This window comes from Theropithecus gelada, chromosome 2, assembly GCF_003255815.1.
Source record: "Theropithecus gelada isolate Dixy chromosome 2, Tgel_1.0, whole genome shotgun sequence".
Classification (NCBI taxonomy): domain Eukaryota; kingdom Metazoa; phylum Chordata; class Mammalia; order Primates; family Cercopithecidae; genus Theropithecus; species Theropithecus gelada.
In genome coordinates this window covers 192,988,595-193,010,755 of record NC_037669.1, presented here as the reverse complement: position 1 = coordinate 193,010,755, position 22,161 = coordinate 192,988,595, and the positions used below count along the sequence as shown (strand labels likewise).

Sequence of the window (22,161 nt, the reverse complement as noted above, 5' to 3'; positions counted from 1 at the left end):
CCTGGATTGCTGCATAACACCCTAAACTGATTTGACCCTGGAACCCTTTTTTTAGAAACACAGCAAAAGGTAATTGTCAGCAAAGCAATTTGGGCTTTACACAGAACAAGCAAGAACAGGTTTCCTCTTCCAACATGGTAATGCTCTTCATGACATCCTGGGATCAGAAATAACTAATGTTATTTATTTATTTATTTATTTAGAGACAGAGTCGTTCTGTCGCCTAGGCTAGAGTGCAGTGGTGTGATCTTGGCTCACTGCAACCTCCACCTTCTGGGTTCAAGTGACTCTCCCATCTCAGTCTCCCAAGTAGCTTGGATTACAGGCACGTGCCACCAGGCCTGGCTAATTTTTGTATTTTTAGTAGAGATGGATTTTTGCCATGTTGGCCAGGCTGGTTTCTAACTCCTGACCTCAGATGATCCGCCCACATTGGCCTCCCAAAGTGCTGGGATTACAGGCGTGAGCCACTGCACACGGCCAGAAGTAACTAATGTGGTGGCCGATTTGGACCAGGATGTGGGCTTCCCTAGGGTAGGCAGCGTAACAAGGTCCTTTCCAGACAAGTCATTGTGCCTGCAATCTTCCTGGATCTTTAAGTTACATAACATCTCTAAGTCTTAATTCCTGTGGCACTAAAATGGGGAAAAAAACTTCATTGATTCAGAACAAGAAATCAAATATATGTAAAATGGCTGGTACATGGTACACAATGAATATTCATTCTCTTCCTCCAAACTTTAATATATCACTTACTATATAAAGTATCCAATTGTCTTTTGTTCAAATATCTTAAAATTTGTACAGCAAAATAGTATGATTTTACATATAACAAACAGCTTAAATAAAGAACCAGGATCTTTTTTTAAATCTGAAAAACAGTTTTGCCACAATTCTTCAAATGTTTTTATTGGATTTAAAATTCATTTAAGGGATATACAGATATACAACTAGTTTGATCAGCTACTAATATATTTTGGTGTCCCTTTATTTTTGTACCCAAGAGCCAATTCACTTTTTCTCCATGTTCAATATTTAGCTTTGGTAAAATGTTGCCATGTTCTTCCTCATCCGTTACTGAAGCGTCAGTATTTCCACCCTGCTTGGTGCAAGTTCCTCTTTTAGGTTTCTTCCTGTGGGTACGTTTTGTAGGACTCTTCTGTTTCTTCTCAACTTCACTGTTTGCATCCCACAACATGATCTTCCCATCATTCCCTCCAGTAAGCAGCAAATAGGATTCTGGGAGAAAGCAGACCTGGGATACCCCTAAAGTGTGGCCCTTAAATCCCAGTTCCTGTTCACACTTAACTCCCATCACCCGAAAGATTCGAACTTTACCATCTTCTGCACCACAACTAAAAATATTACCACACGAAGCCACAGAGATAGAGTGGGCTAGGGCAGGGTTTAAGAGCTGACCAGGTGACTGTGGGCCTTCCATTTCTTCTGTTTCATCCTCCTGTAAATTTGTAATCCAGAGTGGTCGGGCTTTTTGAAGACTCCACAGCATCACCTTTACGTAAGAAGAAATTACACAGTCACACAAAATGCTAGTCAATTTGCTCAACTACCGTGTGCTTATTCAGCTTCTAATACAATCGTTAAAGTGGTCTGAGAATGAGCAGTAAGGTAGGTTCCCAGCAGTACAAAAAAAATAATCAAATGCTGCCATAACATGCCAGTGGAATGCTACCCCGGGACTAAAACTAGATTGCAGTAAGGTAGAATTAAACAAGATCCTGAGTAATTTTTGATTAATAAACCCCATCAAAGTGTAACTGTTAAGCAAGTTTCTAAAGGTTTTTCTGCTCTCATCTCTTCAAGTGAAACCAAACGTTATGAAATTTGCTAGTTTTAGTCTATGCTGGTTATAGGTAACAAGGCCTATCAAGTAAATAAACTCAATCTGGATATCACTGAAATGGTTTCTATCTGGAATGCCTTTCCTTTCCTTTCACATTACCCAATTACCATCCAAGGGGCTTAAGCTCAGTCCCGGTGCCTCCAAGGCTTTCCTCTTTCAGCCTGCTTCTCTTTCCTGTATGTAGTTTCTGTTCTATTAACTGACATATTCTGCTAGCTTATCAGTTTCTTAGGACTCAATTAGTCTTTGCTAATGCCTAGCATAATGGCTGAGAAAGAGGAGAAATTCCAAATGTGTCTGTTGATTAATATGACATCCTGGTATTAATTTCATTTGGCTTTTCGTTGTTGTTCCCGACCTGGTTTCTTTTGTTTTTTTTTAATAAGCTTTGTGAATGGGTTTTACATTATCATCTAGTGATTCATTCTTTTCCTGTATCAACCATTTTGCAAAGACAAATACTCTTAATACTTTCAAAGCGAACAGACAGCTGTTTTACCATGTAGTTTACCATCATCCCTGAATTATAACTCATAATTTTAATAGACACTGGAAAAAGCATGACCTTGTTTAGACAGGAAAAGCATAGATCTGAATTGGCAAGATTAGCATTGCTGATGCTATTAAGAATTTGGTTTCCTATTCAAGGTAACTTCCCTTGTGATTATTCTTATTGGCTTATTTTCAAAAGCAGTGACATCTACTAACACTTATATTCTGCTTCTCTTAGATGAAAATCTCTTTGAATTGGGTTTATAACATTATACTATGTGACGAACAATCACTATTTGGGTGAAGTTAAAGTACTAACAAATTAAAATAAGCTAAAGTAAAACAAATAAATATTAGAAAATATAACAGGAAGGAGTGCTGAAACTTGATATGAAAATAGTTTGTTTTTGTTTTTTTTTAAATAGGGTCTCACTTTATCACCCAGGCTAGAGTGCAGTGGCACGACCATGGCTCACTGCAGCCTTCACCTCTCGGGTTCAAGTGATCCCTCCACCTCAGCCTCCCAAGTAGATGGGACTACAGGCACACGCTACCACACCCAGCTAATTTTTGTAGAGACAGGGTTTTTGCTATGTTGCCCAGGCTGGTCTCCAACTGCTAGGCTCAAGCAATCCGCTCACCTCCACTTCCCAAAGTGATGGGATTACACACATCAGCCACAACGCTCAAAAACAGTTTCTATTAAAAAATCTGAACACGGCTGGGTGCAGTGGCTCACACCTGTAATCCCAGCACTGTGGGAGGCCGAGGCGGGCGGATCACGAGGTGAGGAGATCGAGACCATCCTGGCTAACACTGTGAAACCCCGTTTCTACTAAAAATACAAAAAATTAGCTGGGTATGGTGGCGGGCGCCTGTAGTCCCAGCTGCTCGGGAGGCAGAGGCAGGAGAACGGTGTGAATCTGAGAGGCAGAGCCGAGATCATGCCACTGCACTGCTGCCTGGCCAACAGAGCAAGACTCCATCTTAAAATACATATATACATACACACAAGGAAAATGGACATTCTAGAATCTGCTAGCTTCACTGTATTGGCAGATAGCCCCAGTTCTTTCTCGTATTTTCTGTCCTCCAAAGACATTCAAACACGAACTGCACCCCAAGTGTTTCAGCAGCTGAAACACCTTTGTATTTGACTGAAACCATCTAAACGTGTCAACAGCCACCCCAGATTCTACCAAGTCTAGAATCATTCCCATGTATTGAGGATTCCAGACTGTTCCTGTCTGGACATTCCCTTTGCGCTTCTTGGCTTTTCCAAGCAGCTGAAGACTCCGAGGTGTTTCACACTTAATTTCTCAACCAGCTGTTCAAGCAGTTATCATCCTAAGCAAGAGAGCTAGAGATACTGAAAGAAAACAATGAAAGAGTTTGGGGCTCACGGTTCTGTAAAACATCGAAGGGAGAAAAAGTGGGGAACCAGCAAATGTTCAGAAGTCAATGTAATAGTAACAAAGTGACTTTTCACAAAAAAAAATCCCCCTTTTACAAAAACGTTTCTTTCCATATAAAAGACTCATCTTCAAGATAAAGAGCCTCTTAAGGCCAGGTGCAGTGGCTCATGCCTATAATCCCAGCACTTTGGGAGGTCAAAGCAGAAGGACTGCTTGAGCCCAGGAGTTCAAGACCAGCCTGGGGAACATAGGGAGCCAGCCCTCCTCTCTAGAAAAAATTAAAAAAAATAGCTGGGTGTGATGGCTTGTGCCTGCAGTCCCAGCTACACAGGAGGATGAGGTGGGAGGATCACTTGAGGGAGTGCGAGGCTGTGGCGAGCTATAATTATACCACTGCACTCCAGCCTGGATGACAAAGACCCTGTCTCAAAAACAAACAAAACAGCCTTCTCCACCATTCTGGTCTGTAAGTGTTGATATTTTGGTCTTACAAAATTGAGAAAGAATAACAAACCTTTGAATCATCTGTTTTCAGATGCAGAAAGGGGCAGGGAAAGAACATCAACATGTATGCTACAGAAATATGACAGTTTTAATTTTCTAAGTCTTTCAAGAAAAAAAGTATAGTTGAATGGTAGGTATACAGGTATTTATTTAATTTTTTTTTTTTTTTTTTTTTGAGACAAGGTCTCCCTCTGTCACCCAGACTGGAGTGCAGAGGCACAATCTTGGCTCACTGCGACCTCAACCTCCTGGGCTCAAGCAATTCTCCCATCTCAGTCCCCCAAGTAGCTGGGACTACAGGTGCTCACCATGCGCCTGGCTAATTTTTCTATCTTTTGTAGAGACGTGGTTTCGCTATGTTGCCCACGCTGGTCACAAACTCCTGAGCTCAAGCAATCCACCTCCCATGGCCTCCCAAAGTGCTAGGATTAAAGGCATGAGCCACCGTGCCCAACCTAATGTTATTCTTTATACCTCACATATATAAATATTACTTTGTACCTATGAAATAAAAAATTAAGCAGTCTCAAGTGTCTTAACGAACCACACTTTGCTTTTACGTTCCTTGCCTCTTTGAATGTGCTTTGCCTATTCTATTTTTTTGAGACAAGGTCTCACTTTGTCACCCAGGCTGGAGTGCAGTGGCAAGATCACGGTTCACTACAACCTCGACCTCCCTGGGCTCAGGTGATCCTCCCACGTCAACTTCCCAAGTAGCTGGGACCATAGGTGCATGCTAGCACACCTGGCTAATTTTTGTAATTTTTTGTAGAGATAGGGTTTTGCCATGTTGCCCAGGCTGGTCTCGAACTCCCAGGCTCAAGTGATCTGCCTGCCTTGGCCTCCCAAAGTGCTGGGATCCCAGGCATGAGCCCTCAGGCACGTAAGCTACCACGCCTGGCCCTGCCTAATTATTCAAACCTAAGTCAAAAGAAATAATTTGATAATTACTGTTACATAAGAACAAAGATAGGTGTGCTGAACATGGCAATCATTCAATTGCTGCCTTGAGATAAAATCTGTTTGCTCAGAGAGCAGGAACTCAAAATAGTCACAACTCCCTTCCACTATTATTATGCCGACATTCTTGGGCTCCCCCATAGACTGGCTATCCTTAAAGTTTAGGATAATACTAGATGAACAGGTTTTAGGAAGAAAACTGTGGAAAAAATTATAGAGTTTCAACTTCAGTTAAGGAAATAATTTCTTAAAAGCATGGTTCTACGGCTGTTACATCACAACCCAGTGTAGAAACAAATCTACCACGAACGTTCAGCAATTTTACCAGGCAAATCAAAATAAGAAATTACCTGAGCCTCCCTTTTTCAAAATACTTGTTTCCTGGGCTGTTCACTAGCAAGTGCCTGCCACTAAAACGTCTTACCTGGAACTGGGGGCAAGAGAGTAAATTCTGAATGCCCATTCCTTATCTAATCTGAAAAGTACACATCACTTTTACATACCTAATTGTCTATCGCCATGCCTAGTGGTTAATTAACGAGCTACTGATGGAAAACTGGTATAGCTGAAGGATGACAGAACGACTACTCAAAGACACACTGTACAATCTGCCTACTTAAAACATGTCCACCTGGTTGTACAGCTCTTTCTTTACAACCACAAGGGCAGATTATTACCACCAGGGTGGAGGATGTACGAGATTTATAAAGGGCTTGGTCAAAACCTAGGAGTGGAAAAGGAAGGTAGAGGTTGCAGGGTGACTATGCCCCACACATGTAGAGTGAGTCTCAACCCAGGCACTATCGATGTTTTTTGGAGAACAATTCTTTATTGTTTGGAGATATCCCAGCATTGCAGGACAGCCACTGATTCTGCCTACTGAATACTGGTAGCTTGCAGGAGAGGGGAACAGCATGGTGACAACAAAAACAGTCTCATCATTCTTAAATTATAAGGGGGATGCAGGGTTGGGGAGGGAGAGGTAAAGACCACTAGCCAAGAGGGTGGAAGTCAAAACTTCGGATGCTATTAAAAAGAACACAGAATCTTAGAAGATACTGTATGCAACTGAGAACAGAGATTAAATGCCTAAACAGTGCTGGACACAGGTCATTCTCAATGGTTCTCTCTCTAGAAGCCACCTCATCCCAAACCAAGACACTTTTCTGTGACATTACTGATGATACTCTGCTTGAATACCTGTCATCCTAGAGAAAAAACAGCCTTAGGAGCCAGAGAGATTGAGCTTTGAATCCCAGTCAGGTGGCTATGTAGATACTTAATGTGAATTTCAGTTTATTTATTAAAAAAAAAAAACAAAATCACTAGGAGGATGTGATTAGAATTAAAACGAATATACACAAACAAAGCACTGTCAAGAACTAAGTGCTCAACAGAGAGAAATCGTGACGACTGTCACTCCCGTGATGAGATTTACTCTCAAGAGGAAGCACATCCTGCCATGGGAATGTTCAAGCTATTTGAAAACGTTTACGTTAAGCCCAAATCTGCTTTCCCATGACTTCTCTTACAAAGACCAGCATATTCCATTTTTTTCCCTCAAGAAAACTAAGAATTAAACACCTCCAGTTCTCTACATAATGGGGTTTCTAGATATATCTGCTTTCCTGATGGACTTCCTCTGGATTTGGGCAATCTGTGATGTTCCTTTCTTTTTCCTTTTTTTCTTTTTGAGACAGAGTCTCATTCTGTTGCCCAGGCTGGAGCGCAGTGGTGAGATCTCGACTGATTGCAACCTCTGCCTCCCGGGTTCAAGCAATTCTGCCTCAGGCTCCCAAGTAGCTGGGATTGCAGGTGCCCGCCAGCACGCCTGACTAATTTTTGTATGTTTAGTAGAGACGGGGTTTCACCATGTTGGCCAGGCTGGTCTTGAACTCCTGACCTCAAGTGATCTGCCCACCTTGGCCTCCCAAAGTGCTGGGATTACAGGCATGAGCCACCACGCCCAGCCGTGATGCTCCTTTCAAAACTCAGCATTGAATACGGTGCTTTGATCCTGATCACCAACACACAATATTTCAGTTAATGTACCCCAGAACTTTAAAGTAAAAACAGATCCCTCTAACTTTTTGTTTAAACAGAGTTTATAGAGAATGGGTGGACCAACTCTGCCTTTAGTACTCACCATTGTTTGTTTAAACAGATGTTTACAACCAAATATTTGAATTTTCAGGTTTTAGGAATATCTTACAGTACAGAGAAAGGAAGAGTAAAGGATTAACGATTACTTTGTGAATAAATTCTACTAGATTTTATCAGACTAGCATTAAATGTAGAAATAAGGCTTATCATTCATAAATGGATATGTTAGTAGAAAACAGAAAAAGCAAAGGTATTTGGTGTGATCAATAATTTGATTCTGTTAGCAAATCCCACTCAGAAATTCTCCAAGTACTCTGTGCAAAAGCATCACCTGCATATCCAGTCCACATGACACCAGGCTCTGAGGCCTCTGAGGTCGAAAAGCCACCGAAGAGCAGATGTTGGAGTGTCTCTTCAAGGATCTGACGACCTTCTTGCTCTCCACGTCTAGGATTTTGATCGCCCCAGAGTCATCGGCAGAAGCCAGCAGGTTTTCAGTTTGATTCAATGAAAGACAATTGATTTCTTCTTCATTCACATGAAAATGGTCCAAGGAATCTTTGAGGGACCTGACATCCAGTACACTAATGGTTTCTCCATGTGAGGCGTAGAGCTTGGTGGGGCAGGAGGGAGAAAATAAGACACTGGTAACATCATCAGCCCCTTGGAACCGCATGTGTCCTAATGGAGTTCCATCTTCACCCCAAGCCGTGAGATCTCCACCCTCCGCTCCGGAAGCCAGCAGCCCTTCTTTACTTGCATTTAGGCAGAGGACAGGAGAAGAATGTCCGCCAGTCCACTTGACTGCCATAATGGTCCCGAAGACTCTGTGAAGGGGAAACAACTGTAATCTCATGTTTTTTGCATTGACTTGATGGTAGGAGACAGACGTAATCAACAGTATTTCATAAAGACATCTTAAAAAAACTAAATTTTTTTTTTTTTTAAAAAAAGGACACTTAAAGATCAAGTCTCCAAAAGCCTAGCTGAACACAGGGTTGTATCCTGGCTGGCAAATGCTTCAGTGGGCTTCCTTTGCCATCAGGGATCTAGGTAAGGCTGGTCCTCCAGTCTTTGATATGGAACCCACAGAAGAATAAACACTAAATATTTTAAATTAGGAAAAATTCTATTAAAGAGAGGGCTGCAAAATCATCAGGTTATACCTCTTATCTGAATAATGTTTTAGATGATGAGCTCTGTAGCCAGGCTCTCCAGGTTTGTAGTAGCTAGGTGACTGGGCAAATTACTGAACCTCTCTGTCACTCACTTTTCTTCTCTATAAAATGAGGATAACAACACATTTCATAGGATCATAATACATGTAAATCACACATAATGGTGCCTGGCACATAATGAGTACTCAACAAGTATTCCTATTGTTACTTTTTCTGTTTTTATTAGGCTGGTCCAAAGTGGCATCACATGTACTGCACCAGTACTCTCCAAGTGTGGTCCCCAGACCAGCAGCATCAGCACCACCTAGGAACTTGTCAGAAATGCAAACTGTCAGACCCAACACTGGATCTACTGAATCTGAAACTCTGGGGGCGAGACCAAGCAATGTGCTTTTGTTGTTGTTGTTGTTTTGTTCTCTGAGATGGAGTCTCGCTGCTGTTGGTCCAGGCTGGAGTGCAATGGACGATCTCAGCTCACTGCAACCTCCGCCTCCCGGTTTCCAGCAATTCTCCTGCCTCAGCCTCCCGGGTAGCTGAGATAACAGGCACCCAGCAACAAGCCTGGCTAATTTTTGTATTTTTAGTAGAGACGGGGTTTCTCCATGTTGGCCAAGCTGGTCTCAAACTCCAGACCTCAGGTGATCCACCTGCCTCGGCCTCCCAAAGTGTTGGGATTATAGGCGTGAGCCACCGTACCTGGCCGCAATGTGTTTTAGTAAGTCCTCCGGGTGACCCTGATGTACAATGGAATTGCAGAATCTGTATTGCACTAATAACCACCTGGGGAACTGGTGAAAATGGCAGGCCCTTGGGTCTTTCCACCAGATACTTATTCAGTAGGTTATCTAATTTTATTCTCAAAGCAACCCTTTTGATTGGTATTATTCCATTTTAGGGATAATAAAACCGAGTCTCAGAAATGTTAAATAATTTTCCCAAGGTCACTTGACTCTTAGGATTTGTAAGGGATCCCAAATGTTTTGCTTTTGAGACAGGGTTTTGCTCTGTCACCCAGGTGGAGTGCAGTGGCACAATAGTGGCTCACTGCAGCCTCGACCTCCCAGGCCTAAGCAATCCTCCCACCTCAGTCTCCTGAGTAGCTCAGACCACTTATGTGCACCACCACGCCTGGCTAATTTTTATTTTATTTTATTTTATTTTTTTGCAAAGTCCGGGGGGGGGGTCTCCCTATGTTGCCCAGGTTCCAAATATTTAAATAATGAAGGTCCTTTTCTAACAACTCCACCTGACAACGGTTTTGTTATTAGTCTTTGAAGAAACAGAAAATGACCAAAAATTACTAGTAAGTCATCAGTGCTTTAAAATGTACTCACATATGTTTAATCATATTGTCATCTGCCTGCATTTACACAACAGTGCAAAATTTAGATTTCTGATCCTCTAGGAATCCCAGATATAGACACACTGGAAATGCCACATAATACTGGCCTGCCTTGCCTGCCTGCTGGTCAAGGAAAAAAAGGAATCAGGGCAATTTATAAAACTCTACTCTTGGTCAAGACAAAAGGAAGCAAACAAATCTATCTCGACAAATTTAATTTTTAATTTCATAAGCGAAAGGAGAACTTACCCGAGTGCCAGACCCCAGAGCTGCTATGCTATTTCCAGGTAAGATACTTGAATTTAGCCCAATGGTACAGAGATAAATTTCCTTATTTGGAAAAATCATTTAAAATAATCTGGCAATCTGCCCAAAGTTTCCATTCCCAACACAAAGCTTTTTTTTTTTTTTGGAGACAGAGGCTTGCTCTGTCGCCCAGGTTGGAGTGCAATGGCGCAATCTCAGCTCACTGCAACCTCTGCCTCTGCCTCCTATGTTTAAGCGATTCTCCTGCCTCAGCCTCCCAAGTAGCTGAGACTATAGGCGCCCACCACCATGCCAGGCTAATGTTTGCATTTTTAGTAGAGACAGGGTTTCACCATGTTGGCCAGGCTGGTCTTGAACTTCTGACCTTAAGTGATCCGCCCACCTCAGCCTCCCAAAGTGCTGGGATTATAGGCGTGAGCCACCGCACCCAGCTTCCCCCTACTTTTAGTCACACACAGGATCACTAATTAGACTACAAAAAAAATCACTGATCTATTAGTAATCAAGGTAACAGAAACGTGGTCACAAAATCAAATATAGAAATGTTCATAAAAGTAAAATGGAAAAAAGACAAAATTAAACTTTGTTTTCAAGCAGAAGCACTCAATTAATATACAGAAGAAAATAATTGGAGACTGAAGCAGTAATATTTAAAGGAGAGGACTGGAGAGGAAATGACTCAGAGGGAGGTAAAAACAGGGAGCCCTGGTGGTTTGATTTTTGCTGACAAGTACTGAAACAGCAGCAGGTAAATATGCTGTAACGAAGACTGTTGCCAAAAGTTCCAGATAAACCAAGATTTTAAACGAAAGGCACTGATAGTATTTAGGCTAAGGAACTGTAATACTGACTTATCTCATGATAAAGATGCTATTCTACAAATTTGAATTGAATATTGAAAAGTCAATTTAAGTTACAATTTTGTTTAACAATTTCAATTTTTTTTTTTTTTTTTTTGAGACAGGGTCTTGCTCTGTCATGCAGGCCTTGACCTCCCCAGCCTCAAGTGATCCTCCCACCTTAGCCTCCTGGTTAGCTGGGACTACAGGCTCTCGCCACCAAACCCACCTAATTTTTTGTATTTTTTTGTAGAGATGAGGTTTCCCCACATTCCCCAGGCTGCTCTCGAACTCCTGGGCTCAAGCGATCCTCCCGTCTCAGCCTCTCAAAGTGCTGGGATCATAGGCATGAGCCACTGCACCCAGCCAATGCTTTCAAATCTTTAGAATGTTGATCATTTCTTTCCCAGCCTCTTCTTCGAGGCCAGGCTGGTCTCGAACTCCTGACTTCAGGTGATCTGCCCGCCTCAGCCTCCCAAAGTGCTGGGATTACAGGCGCGAGCCACGGTGCCTGGCCGAGAGCATTTTTTAAAAGGGTGAAGTGCCACAGCTGGCAGTTCTCATCGGCCAGATCACTGCTATGATGAATCAACTTTGAAGTCAGGAGGTCTATACTCTAGAGCATTAAGATTTGCTGATATTTGTGTGCATACAGGTTTTGGAGCCCAGCTGGGATTTTAGGTTTTCTCTGAAACAAGAATGAAGCAGGGTTTCTAATGCTCCTATTTCTCCATTACAAATCTACCCACAGGAGAGCCAAATAAATGTTGACCGACAGACAAACGTTTTAGCAGGTTTTCTAATTAAACTCTTTTCTAGAAAAGATTTAACTCAATCTTCAAGGTTCATTTGGTTAAGTTTTACTCCAAAGTATGAGAAGATAGGCAATAAACGAATTTTGTCCCTAAAGGGAGTATTATAAAGACTACAGTTCCTATAAATTTTTCCACAATGGAACCAGTAGTAACTCTTGTTCTATTAGTCTCACAAGACCCCAAGAACAGCTCTATCTTATTAAACGCTACACACTAAACTCCTGCTCTCTAAATCACTATCTTATTAAACGCTACACACTAAACTCCTGCTCTCTAAATCGCAGATAATATTTACTGATTGTTTTCCAGTCAGAAAAATAAAAACAAATAACTATTCCTGGGAATGTTAAAAAAAAAAAAAAGGGGTGGGGGAGGCTGGGCGTGGTGGTTCGTGCCTGCAATTCTAGCACTTTGGGAGGCTGGGGTGGGCGGATCACTTGAGGTCAGGAGTTTAAGACCAGCCTGGCCAAGATGGAGAAAACCTGTCTCTACTAAAAATACAAAAATGAGCTGGGCGTGGTGGTGTGTGCCTGTAATCCCAGCTACTTGGGAGGCTGAGGCAGGAGAATTGCTTGAACCTGGGAAGTGGAGGTTGCAGTGGTGAGCTGAGATTGTGCACTGCACTCCAGCCTGGGTGAGAGTGAGGCTCTGTCTCAAAAAAAAAAAAAAAAAGGCCGAGGGAAGTTTGGAAAGCCCCAGAAATCCATACACTCTGTGGCTATTAATTTAGTCAATCAAGATTTATCATGCAAAGCATTGATCAGTGATTCAACCAGAGCCTCCAAAATCATTTACTTAGTCTATAAAATTAAAATGATTTGTTATTGTTTGAAACACACCAAAGAACATTATCAAAAAGTTAAACAATCAGATTGCTGTGATAGAAGGGTAGTGGGAAGAAATGTAATTAAAGTTGGGTTAAATCAAAACAAATTTTCAGAAATGAGTTGGCAAGCCACTGTTTCTTGCTTTTCTGACTGCAACTGGAAAAGCCTGGCAGAAAGAGGTGAAGTGTCACCATCCCCACATTCATGTATCAAGTCAACAAGCTTCTCTTTTCCTATCGAGTTGCCTAAAGCGTCAAGCACAGCAGTTAATCATATCCTACTGTAAATTACTTTAATCAGATAATAGATCACTTCCTTCTAATACCTACTGAAATCATATTGAGTGGGTGAGGGAAAGGTGAGTTTTTCTTGTTTTTTTTTTTTGAGACAGGGTCTCCCTCTGTTACCCATACTGGAGTGCAGTGGCCCAATCTCTGCTCACTGCAACCTCCACCTTCTGGGCTCAAGTGATCCTCCCACCTCAGTCTCCCAGGTAGCTGGGATTACAGGCATGCACCACCACGCCCAGCTAATTACTGTATTTTTTGTAGAGACAGGATTTCACCATGTTGCCCAAGCTGGTGTAACTCCTGAGCTCAAGTAATCCGCCCACCTCAGCCTCCCAAAGTGCTGGGATTACAGGCATGAGCCACCGTGCCCTGCCAGGTGAGTTATTTTGAGAGCAATTTTTTTTTTTTTTGAGACAGAGTTTCGCTCTTGTTGTCCAGGCTGGAGTGCAATAGTGCAATTTCGGCTCATCGTAACCTCCACCTCCCGGGTCCAAGCGATTCTTGTGCCTCAGCCTCCTGAGTAGCTGGGATTACAGGCACGCGCCACCACGACCGGCTAATTTTTGTATGTTTAGTAGAGACAAGGTTTCACCATGTTGGCCAGGCTGGTCTCGAATTCCTGACTTCAGGTGATCTGCCCGCCTCAGCCTCCCAAAGTGCTGGGATTACAGGCGTGAGCCACGGGGCCTGGCCGAGAGCATTTTTTAAAAGGGTGAAGTGCCGCAGCTGGCAGTTCTCATCGGCCAGAGCGCAGAATGAGTACTGAACATGGGGAAGGGGCTTGGTGGGGTGGGTGATGAGCAAGTGAAAGATCTGTAAAAAAGAAAAGGAGGGGCTGAGAAGGGTAATGTTTTACTTTGAAATTCTACCTGGGGCACTTAGGAGACGGTCTGCCGTTGAAAGTCACCTCAGCGACTGGGCTAGAGATTAGCACCAGAAAAACATCGGATCCTTCAAAGGTTCTACCTCGGCTGTACTGTGACAGGATAAAGGCCAGTCTTTAAAAATGAATGATCTCGAAACACTCTGCACCAGTCATAACACCACTGTCCCTTTCAAGTGCTTGTGCCTTTAAGGCTGTTCATTCTGTCTAGTTCATTATCTCGTTTTCAGATGGATCAACTCTGCTTATCCTCGAAAACTTAAAGAAATTAGTGAGAGAGTCACCATCACCATAGTCAGCAGAGGTCAACTTTTCTTTACCGGCTTGGGGTTTCTAAAGCTGGACTTGATGTGGAGAAGCTGGATAGCAACCAAAATGACTGAAGGGCTGTGGCGCTGGCATTGGTAAGAATGAAAATTAGGGTTACTGGACTTTGTGAAAAAGACATATGAGGAGAACGGACAGGCGAGTAATAATCAAACACCATGTATCAGAGGGTAGGGAAGGTAGCTGCCGTTCCTTTGCTTTTACTAGAGACTAAGAGATGGATATAGCAAGAAGCTTCAGAAAAGATTTCTTACTACATAAAGGTTCCAAGACATTGGAGTTGACTAAGGGAGTCTGTGAACTTTATTATTTTAATGACTTACCTCATGGAGTTGTTTTGAGAATTATGTATATAAAAATCTGCGTAAATGACCTAGTATAGTGCCTGGTTCACACCGTGACTCAAATGATGGTTATTATTATTCTCTTACTAAGCATTCTTTAAAGGCTGTCGGAAAACTTTTGGGGCCACCTAGGAAATCGTAGTATAATCAAATAATGCTGAAATTCTTGTGTGTGTGTGTGTGTCTGTGTGTGTGTGTCTGAGGTAGGAGCTCACTCTGTAGCCCAGGCTGGAGCACAGCAGTCGATTATGGTTCACCGCACCCTCGACCTCCCGGGCTCAGCCTCCCAAGTAGCTGGGACCAGAGGCGCACGCCACCACCCTCGGCTAATTTTTCTATAGTTTGTAGCGACACGGTCTCTCAATGTTGCCCAGGCTGGGATGCTGAAATTCTAACCCTTCCAAGAATCCATCTATAATCATGGCCTCCACGTCATTCTCCCTATTGGAATGTTTAATTGACTAAAACTACATTGCCTTCATCTGCTTACTAAGCGGTGGCTCCAGTAAAGACCACACCTTGTCCAAAAGACAGAAGCAGTTAATTAGCACTCAAATGGCACTCGAAGGCGTGGGCGCAGGGGTGTTCAGTCGCAACCACCTCACTTTCCGAAGGCACGCAGGCACAGACGTTGGGCTAACTGCGGATATTCGGGGAGAACGAGAGGGCCTGACCAGGTCAAGACGGCCTCCGCTGCCCAAGCTACACAAAAAGGTGGGGGAGCTAGGAACTGGCCAGCAAGGAAAGAAAAGTTTCACGCGTTGAGTTGGAGTCTGAAGCAAGGACCTAACTGACACAGGGAAACGTCACAGGAAAGGGGGCCCAGGAGAGCAGACGCGGAGCCACCAGACCAGAAAGAGGAAAAGGCACTGGAAAGCAGCATCAAAGCCACCGGCCCCAGCCTCATACCTGCTCTTCCCGCTCCCCTCCTCGGCGCCCAGTGATGACCTCACCCGCCGGCGCCCAATCCCGTCGAGCGTAAGGCGCGAGGCGGCGCAGCCAAACAGTCACATCCGGGGCCGAGAGGAACCGCGAACGAGCTGGGCGTGCGCCCTTGCTTCGTGCCCTCAACCCGCATGGCGGAGCCACTGGCGCGCCGCGGAGAGGCCGGGCGAGTCGGGCGGTTTCGGCGCCCTCGCTGAGCCGCGGGGGAGGGGCGGAGGACGCCCGTGCAGCCGGTGCGTCTGCCCTCAGTGAGGCGGGGCGCGCGGCGGACGCCCCCGGGCAGGGGCGGGAGTGGTGGAGGCGCCGGCGGTTGGCACTGAAAGGGGCGGTGAGCGAGCCGCTCCGGTCTCCGGGCGAGGCTTGGCCTTCCGAGCAGAGACGGCGGGAAGCGGCGGCGGCGGCGGCGGCCCTCGGGCCGGCTGGTGAGGCGATGGCGGCGCCGGCCCCGGGGGCTGGGGCAGCCTCGGGCGGCGCTGGCTGTAGCGGCGGCGGCGCGGGCGCGGGCGCGGGCTCGGGCTCTGGGGCCGCGGGGGCCGGGGGCCGGCTGCCCAGCCGGGTGCTGGAGTTGGTGTTCTCTTACCTGGAGCTGTCCGAGCTGCGGAGCTGCGCCCTGGTGTGCAAGCACTGGTACCGCTGCCTGCACGGCGATGAGAACAGCGAGGTGTGGCGGAGCCTGTGCGCCCGCAGCCTGGCGGAAGAGGCTCTGCGCACGGACATCCTCTGCAACCTGCCCAGCTACAAGGCCAAGGTGAGAGAGCCCCGGGCCGCACCGCTGCCCCCAGTCCCGCTCCCCGGCGTCGTTCCCGGTGTTTCTGTCCAAGCTTCTGAGTCAGACGCCTCGCCTCACCAGCCCGCCTTTCCACGGCTCCAGTCGGTACCTTCCTCACCTCCCCCCAACATAAAGATTCTCTTTTCTTTGGATCGAAGTTCTGCTCCTTAACCCACCCCGCTTCCGTGATCCACTTTTCAAACAACTAGGTAGTTTGCATCACTCATTCAACTTTTGACAGCTTTCCCCGTTAAAGACAGACCACCACTCTTGTACCTTTTAATGCCCTCATCCTGATTTTCCCCCTGGCCTCCAAATAGACTTCGTTATGTTAAATAATCCCCGCTACCTTAACAGGGGCTTAGTTTCTAAGTGTCTAGTTTGCTTTTACTCCACGTTTATCTCATCTTTTCCAAACTCTGATTTTTAACCTTTTTTTTTTCATTATTTTCCCCCAAGTTCTCTTTAGTTCCCTCCACTATATTTGAGGCTCACAAGTGGGTGTAGTCCTAGTCATCCTGCTCACTTGAAGATACAGGCCTTTATAGAACATCCACGGGCACCACTTAACATACCGCTTTGTCCTACTGTTGTTAGCTGTTTCCTTGCTAACTTTTTAATAGTTCCACATGGATGGCGTGTCTCTCTTCTTCTGTTTGTCATCTAAGGTGCTGATTACAGTTTCGCTGCGTCCTTTTTTTTTCTCCTAGATTCTTGTGCGTATTCCGCCCGCCTTCATATACAAAATAAAAATGTCAAGAACAGGTTGTGGTAGGGCTGAAAGGATTCTCAGGCCATATAAACAAAGGGTCTTGGCCTTGGGTTCAGCTTAATGGTTAACAGCTGTTCAGTATAGCAGTCAACCAAGATCATATATAAGAGAAGATAAAGTCTGATTGCAATGTAGTAAACATAATAAATGCATTAGTAACTAAAAGGATAACATCCTTTTTTGTTGTTTTTTTTTGTTTGTTTTTTTTTTTTTGAGACGGAGTGTAATGGCATGATCTCGGCTCACTGCAACCTTTACCTCCCGGGTTCAAGCGATTCTCCTGCCTCAGCCTCCCGAGTAGCTGGGGTTACAGGCATGTGCCACCACACCCGGCTAATTTTGTATTTTTAGTAGAGATGGGGTTTCTCCATGTTGGTTACGCTGGCCTCGAACTCCCGACCTCAGGTGATCCGTCGGCCTCGGTCTCCGAAAGTGCTGGGATTACAGGCGTGAGCCACCACGCGATAACATCCCTTTTTTATACCAGCTTGCCAACAGGGGTCGGAGTAAGAAGTAAAAAAATTTTTTTCATGTGAAGCATGTAAAATGTATACTTCTATAGTAAAACTGGTTTTAGTTATAGAAGACAGGGAACATTGCCATGAAATATGTCAACTATCAAGTTGTTTCTCTTTTCTTTTTCCTTTCTTTTTTTGGGGGGACGGAGTCTTGCTCTGTCGCCCAGGCTGGAGCGCAGTGGCCAGATCTTGGCTCACTGCAAGCGCCGCCTCCCGGGTTCAGGCCATTCTCCTGCCTCAGCCTCCCGAGCAGCTGGGACTACAGGCGCCTGCCATCACGCCCGGCTAATTTTTTGTATTTTTAGTAGAGACGGGGTTTCGCAGTGCTAGCCAGGATGGTCTCGATCTCCTGACCTCGTGATCCACCTGCCTCAGCCTCCCAAAGTGCTGGGATTACAGGCGTGAGCCACCGCGCCCGGCCTCAAGTTGTTTTTCTATTAAGCAAAATAACAATAATTTACTAGGACTATTTGTGCATGGTGGCTATTCAGTGGATACTGGTTGTAATTTATATAGGTGAGTGCAGATTATTGGAATTTTGTCCTACTTTTATAAATGTGTAGGTTTCATAAATTTTATTTAGTTTTTATTTTTCCATAAAGCTTATTGTTTTTACTTATTTTAAACTAGGAGTTTTTGTTGTTTTTGAGACAGGGTCTCACTCTGTCTCCTAGGCTGGAGTGCAGTGGCGCAGTCATAGCTCACTGCAGCCTCAACTTCCTGAGCTCAAATGATCTCCTTAGCTTAGCCTCCCAAGTAGCTGGAACTACAGGCATGTGCCACCACACTGGTTCCTTTTTTATTTTTCACAGACACGGGGTCTCACCTTGTTGCCTGGCTGGTCTCAAACTCCTGGGCTCAAGCGATCTTCCCACCTCAGCCTTCCAAAGTGCTGGGGTTACAGGCGTGTGCCACTGCACCCAGCCTAAACTAGGAGTTGTTGTTTTGGTAATTGACTTGTAATAGAAATGTTCACATGATTCAAGAATCATGTTATAATATGTAATAGATAATGTGTCGTGTGAGTCAAGCTTCAATAGCAGCAAAACAATATCAAGCAAAATGTTTTCCTTTCATCCTTGCCCCCCGCTACCCAGTTCCTCTCCAGGTATGCAACCTGTGTTACGATTTGTATCCTTCCAGAGATATTTTAGGTTTCTGAGGTTTTTAATACTTTGCCTTTCTGCTATGTGCATTATAGATGTTGTAGACTTGTACCAATCACTGTTCATTCACACATTGTAGGACTTTTCTTGAATATTTTCAGGATAAAAGATTAATTCAAAAGGAGTCAAATAGTCTAGCAGGAAAGTCTTTCAATCTAGTAGAGGAGAAAAAAATGTATGGAAAGAACTGTTAATGTGTGGTAAAAACTGCTCCTTACTGTTACAGACATAAAAAGGTATACTGGAAGTTCAGTGAAAGGAGACATTTACAAATTGAGTGGAGGATTGGAGAAGATTTGAGGTTGAGGTTATATTTGAGCTGAATTTTAAAGATGAGAAGGAGTTGAATATTTTAGGAAGAGGAAGTACTCTGAACAGAAGCAGTACAAGAGGAAAGTAAAAGGTTTGTACAACATATATTTTTATTTAAAAAAATGAGTGCCAGGCACTATGCTCAGTTTTGCAGAAGCAATGGCAGATGAAAGAAACACAGACTCTTATGGATGTCTTGCCTTATGGAGCTTACAGTCTAGTAGGGGAAATGGGATATTAATCAAATAATCACACAGATGTAAAACTGCATCTGGTATGGTGGTATGAAGGAAGGATACCTAGTGCTCTGATTGTCAGTAGTGGAGGATTTAACCTAGGTAGAGAGGTGAGGGAAGGCTTTCTCAGAGGAAGTGATCCATGTACTGAGATCTGAAGGATGATAAGTAGGCCAAGGGGAGAGAGAATGGCCTTCCAGGAGGGAACCTTATGAATGTGAGGGATGGAAACTACGTCAATGTGGCTGGAGCATAGAGCAAAGGTGATGCTGGAGGCCGAGACGGGCGGATCACGAGGTCAGGAGATCGAGACCATCCTGGCTCACACGGTGAAACCTCGTCGCTACTAAAAAATACAAAAAAAAAAAAAAACAAACTAGCCGGGCGAGGTGGCGGGCGCCTGTAGTCCCAGCTGCTCGGGAGGCTGAGGCAGGAGAATGGCGTGAACCCGGGGGGGCGGAGCTTGCAGTGAGCTGAGATCCGGCCACTGCACTCCGGCCTGGGCGACAGAGCAAGACTCCGCCTCAAAAAAAAAAAAAAAAAAGATGGAAGAAGTGAACTGGGGCCAAAGTATAGGGAAGCCATTTTGAGTTTTAAGCAAGAAGGATTTGAGGTGTGGGGATTGGTAGTATGATTATTTTGCTTTTTTTTTTTGAGACGGAGTCTCGCTCTGTCGCCCAGGCTGGAGTGCAGCGGCGCGATCTCGGCTCACTGCAAGCTCCGCCTCCCGGGTTCCCGCCATTCTCCTGCCTCAGCCTCCCGAGTAGCTGGGACTACAGGCGCCGCCACCGCACCCGGCTAATTTTTGTATTTTTAGTAGAGACGGGGTTTCAGCGTGTTAGCCAGGAGGGTCTCGATCTCCTGACCTCGTGATCTGCCCGCCTCGGCCTCCCAAAGTGCTGGGATTACAGGCGTGAGCCCACGCGCCCGGCCTTATTTTGCATTTTAAGAGATTACTTCTGACTTTAGTATGGAGAACAGGTTGGAATATGGTAGGTCAATTAGGAAGTAGGTAGTAGAGGAGATGGAAATGGACAGATTTAGTAAGTAAAAATCTACAGAACTTGGCAATAGATTTGAAATAGGGATGAAAAGAGGGAAGTGGTAAGGATGAATCCTAGAATTTGGCTCACATAATGTAGAGATCATTTGATCTAGAATTTTTTTTTTTTTTTTTTTTTTGAGTGGGGGTCTTGCTCTGTTGCCCTGGCTGGATGCAGTGGAATGATCATAGCTCACTGCATGCAGCCTTGAACTGGGCTCAAGCGATCCTCCCACTTCAGCCTCCTCTGTAGCTGGGACTGCAGGCATGTGTCACCATGCCCAGCTAATTTTTAATTTTTTTTTTTTTTTTGAGACGGAGTCTCGCTCTGTCGTCCAGGCTGGAGTGCAGCGGCCGGATCTCAGCTCACTGCAAGCTCCGCCTCCCGGGTTCCCGCCATTCTCCTGCCTCAGCCTCCCGAGTAGCTGGGACTACAGGCGCCCGCCACCTCGCCCGGCTAATTTTTTTTTTTTTTTTTAGTAGCGACGGGATTTCACTGTGTTAGCCAGGATGGTCTCGATCTCCTGACCTCGTGATCCACCCGTCTCGGCCTCCCAAAGTGCTGGGATTACAGGCTTGAGCCACCGCATCCGGCCCTTTAATTTTTATTTGTAGAGATGTGGTCTCACAATGTTGCCCAGGCTGGTGGGCTAAGTTTTGAAGAAATGGCAATGAGTTCAGTTTTGGGAGAGCAGCATTTACAGTATTTTTGAGACAGAGATTTCAAATAGGCAGCTGTTGGAGGTTGGAGCTTAGAGGAGAGATCTGCGCTAAATAAATAATACAGTTAGATTGAATGAAAGGGAGTAGAGGGAAATATTATAAAGCTATGTTATGGGACTAGATATATCATGGAGGGCCTTGAAATATAGCCTTCAGTCTGTAGTTTGGGTTTTGTACTGGACAGCTGTAAACCATAGAAGTTTGAACAGCAGAGTGACAAAGGCTGTACGTTAAAAGAACTAGGCCTTAGATGAGCTGGAGAGGGCAGGGGTTAGTGCCTACACCAGAGATACTGCAGACCGGAACAGGTACCTAGAGGAGAGAAGGGAATGATGGCTGGAGAGCTGTTGTAGAAAACAGTATACATAGGTGGACAGCTGACTAGGTGAATGGGATGAGGAAGATGGAGGCCTCAAATGGATTTTCCCAGGAGCCTGGATAACAGAGAAGGACAGGAAAAGATTTAGGACAGCATAAAACAGGAAAGTGGAGTTTGTTAGTCTGTTTAGTTTTTTTTTTTTTAAGTTCCTGTTTTACATATTATCCTGTAGCATTATTTCAGTCATATTTGGCATCTGATGAGAATTATCTAAAGTTCAGACTTACATTTTAAGCTAGGTCTTCATGCTGCTTTTGCCATAACAAAATCCAGGTTGTGCATGGGACTGTGAGGCTATGGATTGTTTTTAATTTATTAATTTGGTCTTTATTTTCCCTTTTTTTTTTTTTTTTTTTTTTTATTTTGTTTTTTCGCTTTTTCACCCAGGCTGGAGTGCAGTGGCGCGATTTCAGCTCACTGCAACCTCCACCTCCTGGGTTCAAGCGATTCTCCTGCCTCAGCCTCCCAAGTAGCTGGGACTACAGGCACCTGCCACTACGTCCAGCTGATTTTGGTATTTTTAGTAGAAACGGGGTTTCACCATGTTGGCCAGGACAGTCTCGATCTCTCTTTTTTTTTTTTTTTTTTTTGAGACAGAGTCTCGCTCTGCCGCCCAGGCTGGAGTGCAGTGGCCGGCCGGATCTCAGCTCACTGCAAGCTCCGCGTCCCGGGTTCACGCCATTCTCCTGCCTCAGCCTCCCGAGTAGCTGGGACTACAGGTGCCGCCACCTCGCCCGGCTAGTTTTTTGTATTTTTTTTTTAGTAGAGACGGGGTTTCACCGTGTTAGCCAGGATGGTCTCGATCTCCTGACCTCGTGATCCGCCCGCCTCGGCCTCCCAAAGTGCTGG

General features: G+C 44.8%; 2 protein-coding genes across 5 annotated transcripts in view; one reads left to right on the top strand and one right to left on the bottom strand.

Moving 5' to 3' along the window:
* Positions 1–882: 882 nt before the first annotated feature.
* On the bottom strand, positions 883–15,515 carry WDR53 (WD repeat domain 53). 4 transcript variants are annotated; one of them, XM_025377260.1, is made up of 3 exons: positions 15,360–15,515; positions 7,670–8,165; positions 883–1,513 (listed from the first exon to the last, which is right to left on the bottom strand). In XM_025377260.1, the coding sequence occupies exons 2-3, from the start codon at positions 8,147–8,149 to the stop codon at positions 917–919; spliced, it is 1,077 nt and encodes a 358-aa protein (XP_025233045.1). In that variant the 5' UTR covers positions 8,150–8,165; positions 15,360–15,515; the 3' UTR covers positions 883–916. The 4 variants fall into 4 exon arrangements, with proteins under 4 accessions (XP_025233045.1, XP_025233046.1, XP_025233044.1 ...); XM_025377261.1 differs by lacking the exon at positions 7,670–8,165 and having other exon boundaries at positions 15,360–15,509; XM_025377259.1 differs by lacking the exon at positions 15,360–15,515 and having other exon boundaries at positions 7,670–8,232.
* FBXO45 (F-box protein 45) overlaps positions 14,702–22,161 on the top strand; it is a 21,577-nt gene continuing 14,117 nt past the window's right edge. The window contains exon 1 of the mRNA XM_025377264.1: positions 14,702–16,143. Coding sequence (XP_025233049.1) covers positions 15,826–16,143 — 318 coding nt within the window. The 5' untranslated portion in view covers positions 14,702–15,825. The remainder of the gene's footprint in view (positions 16,144–22,161) is intronic.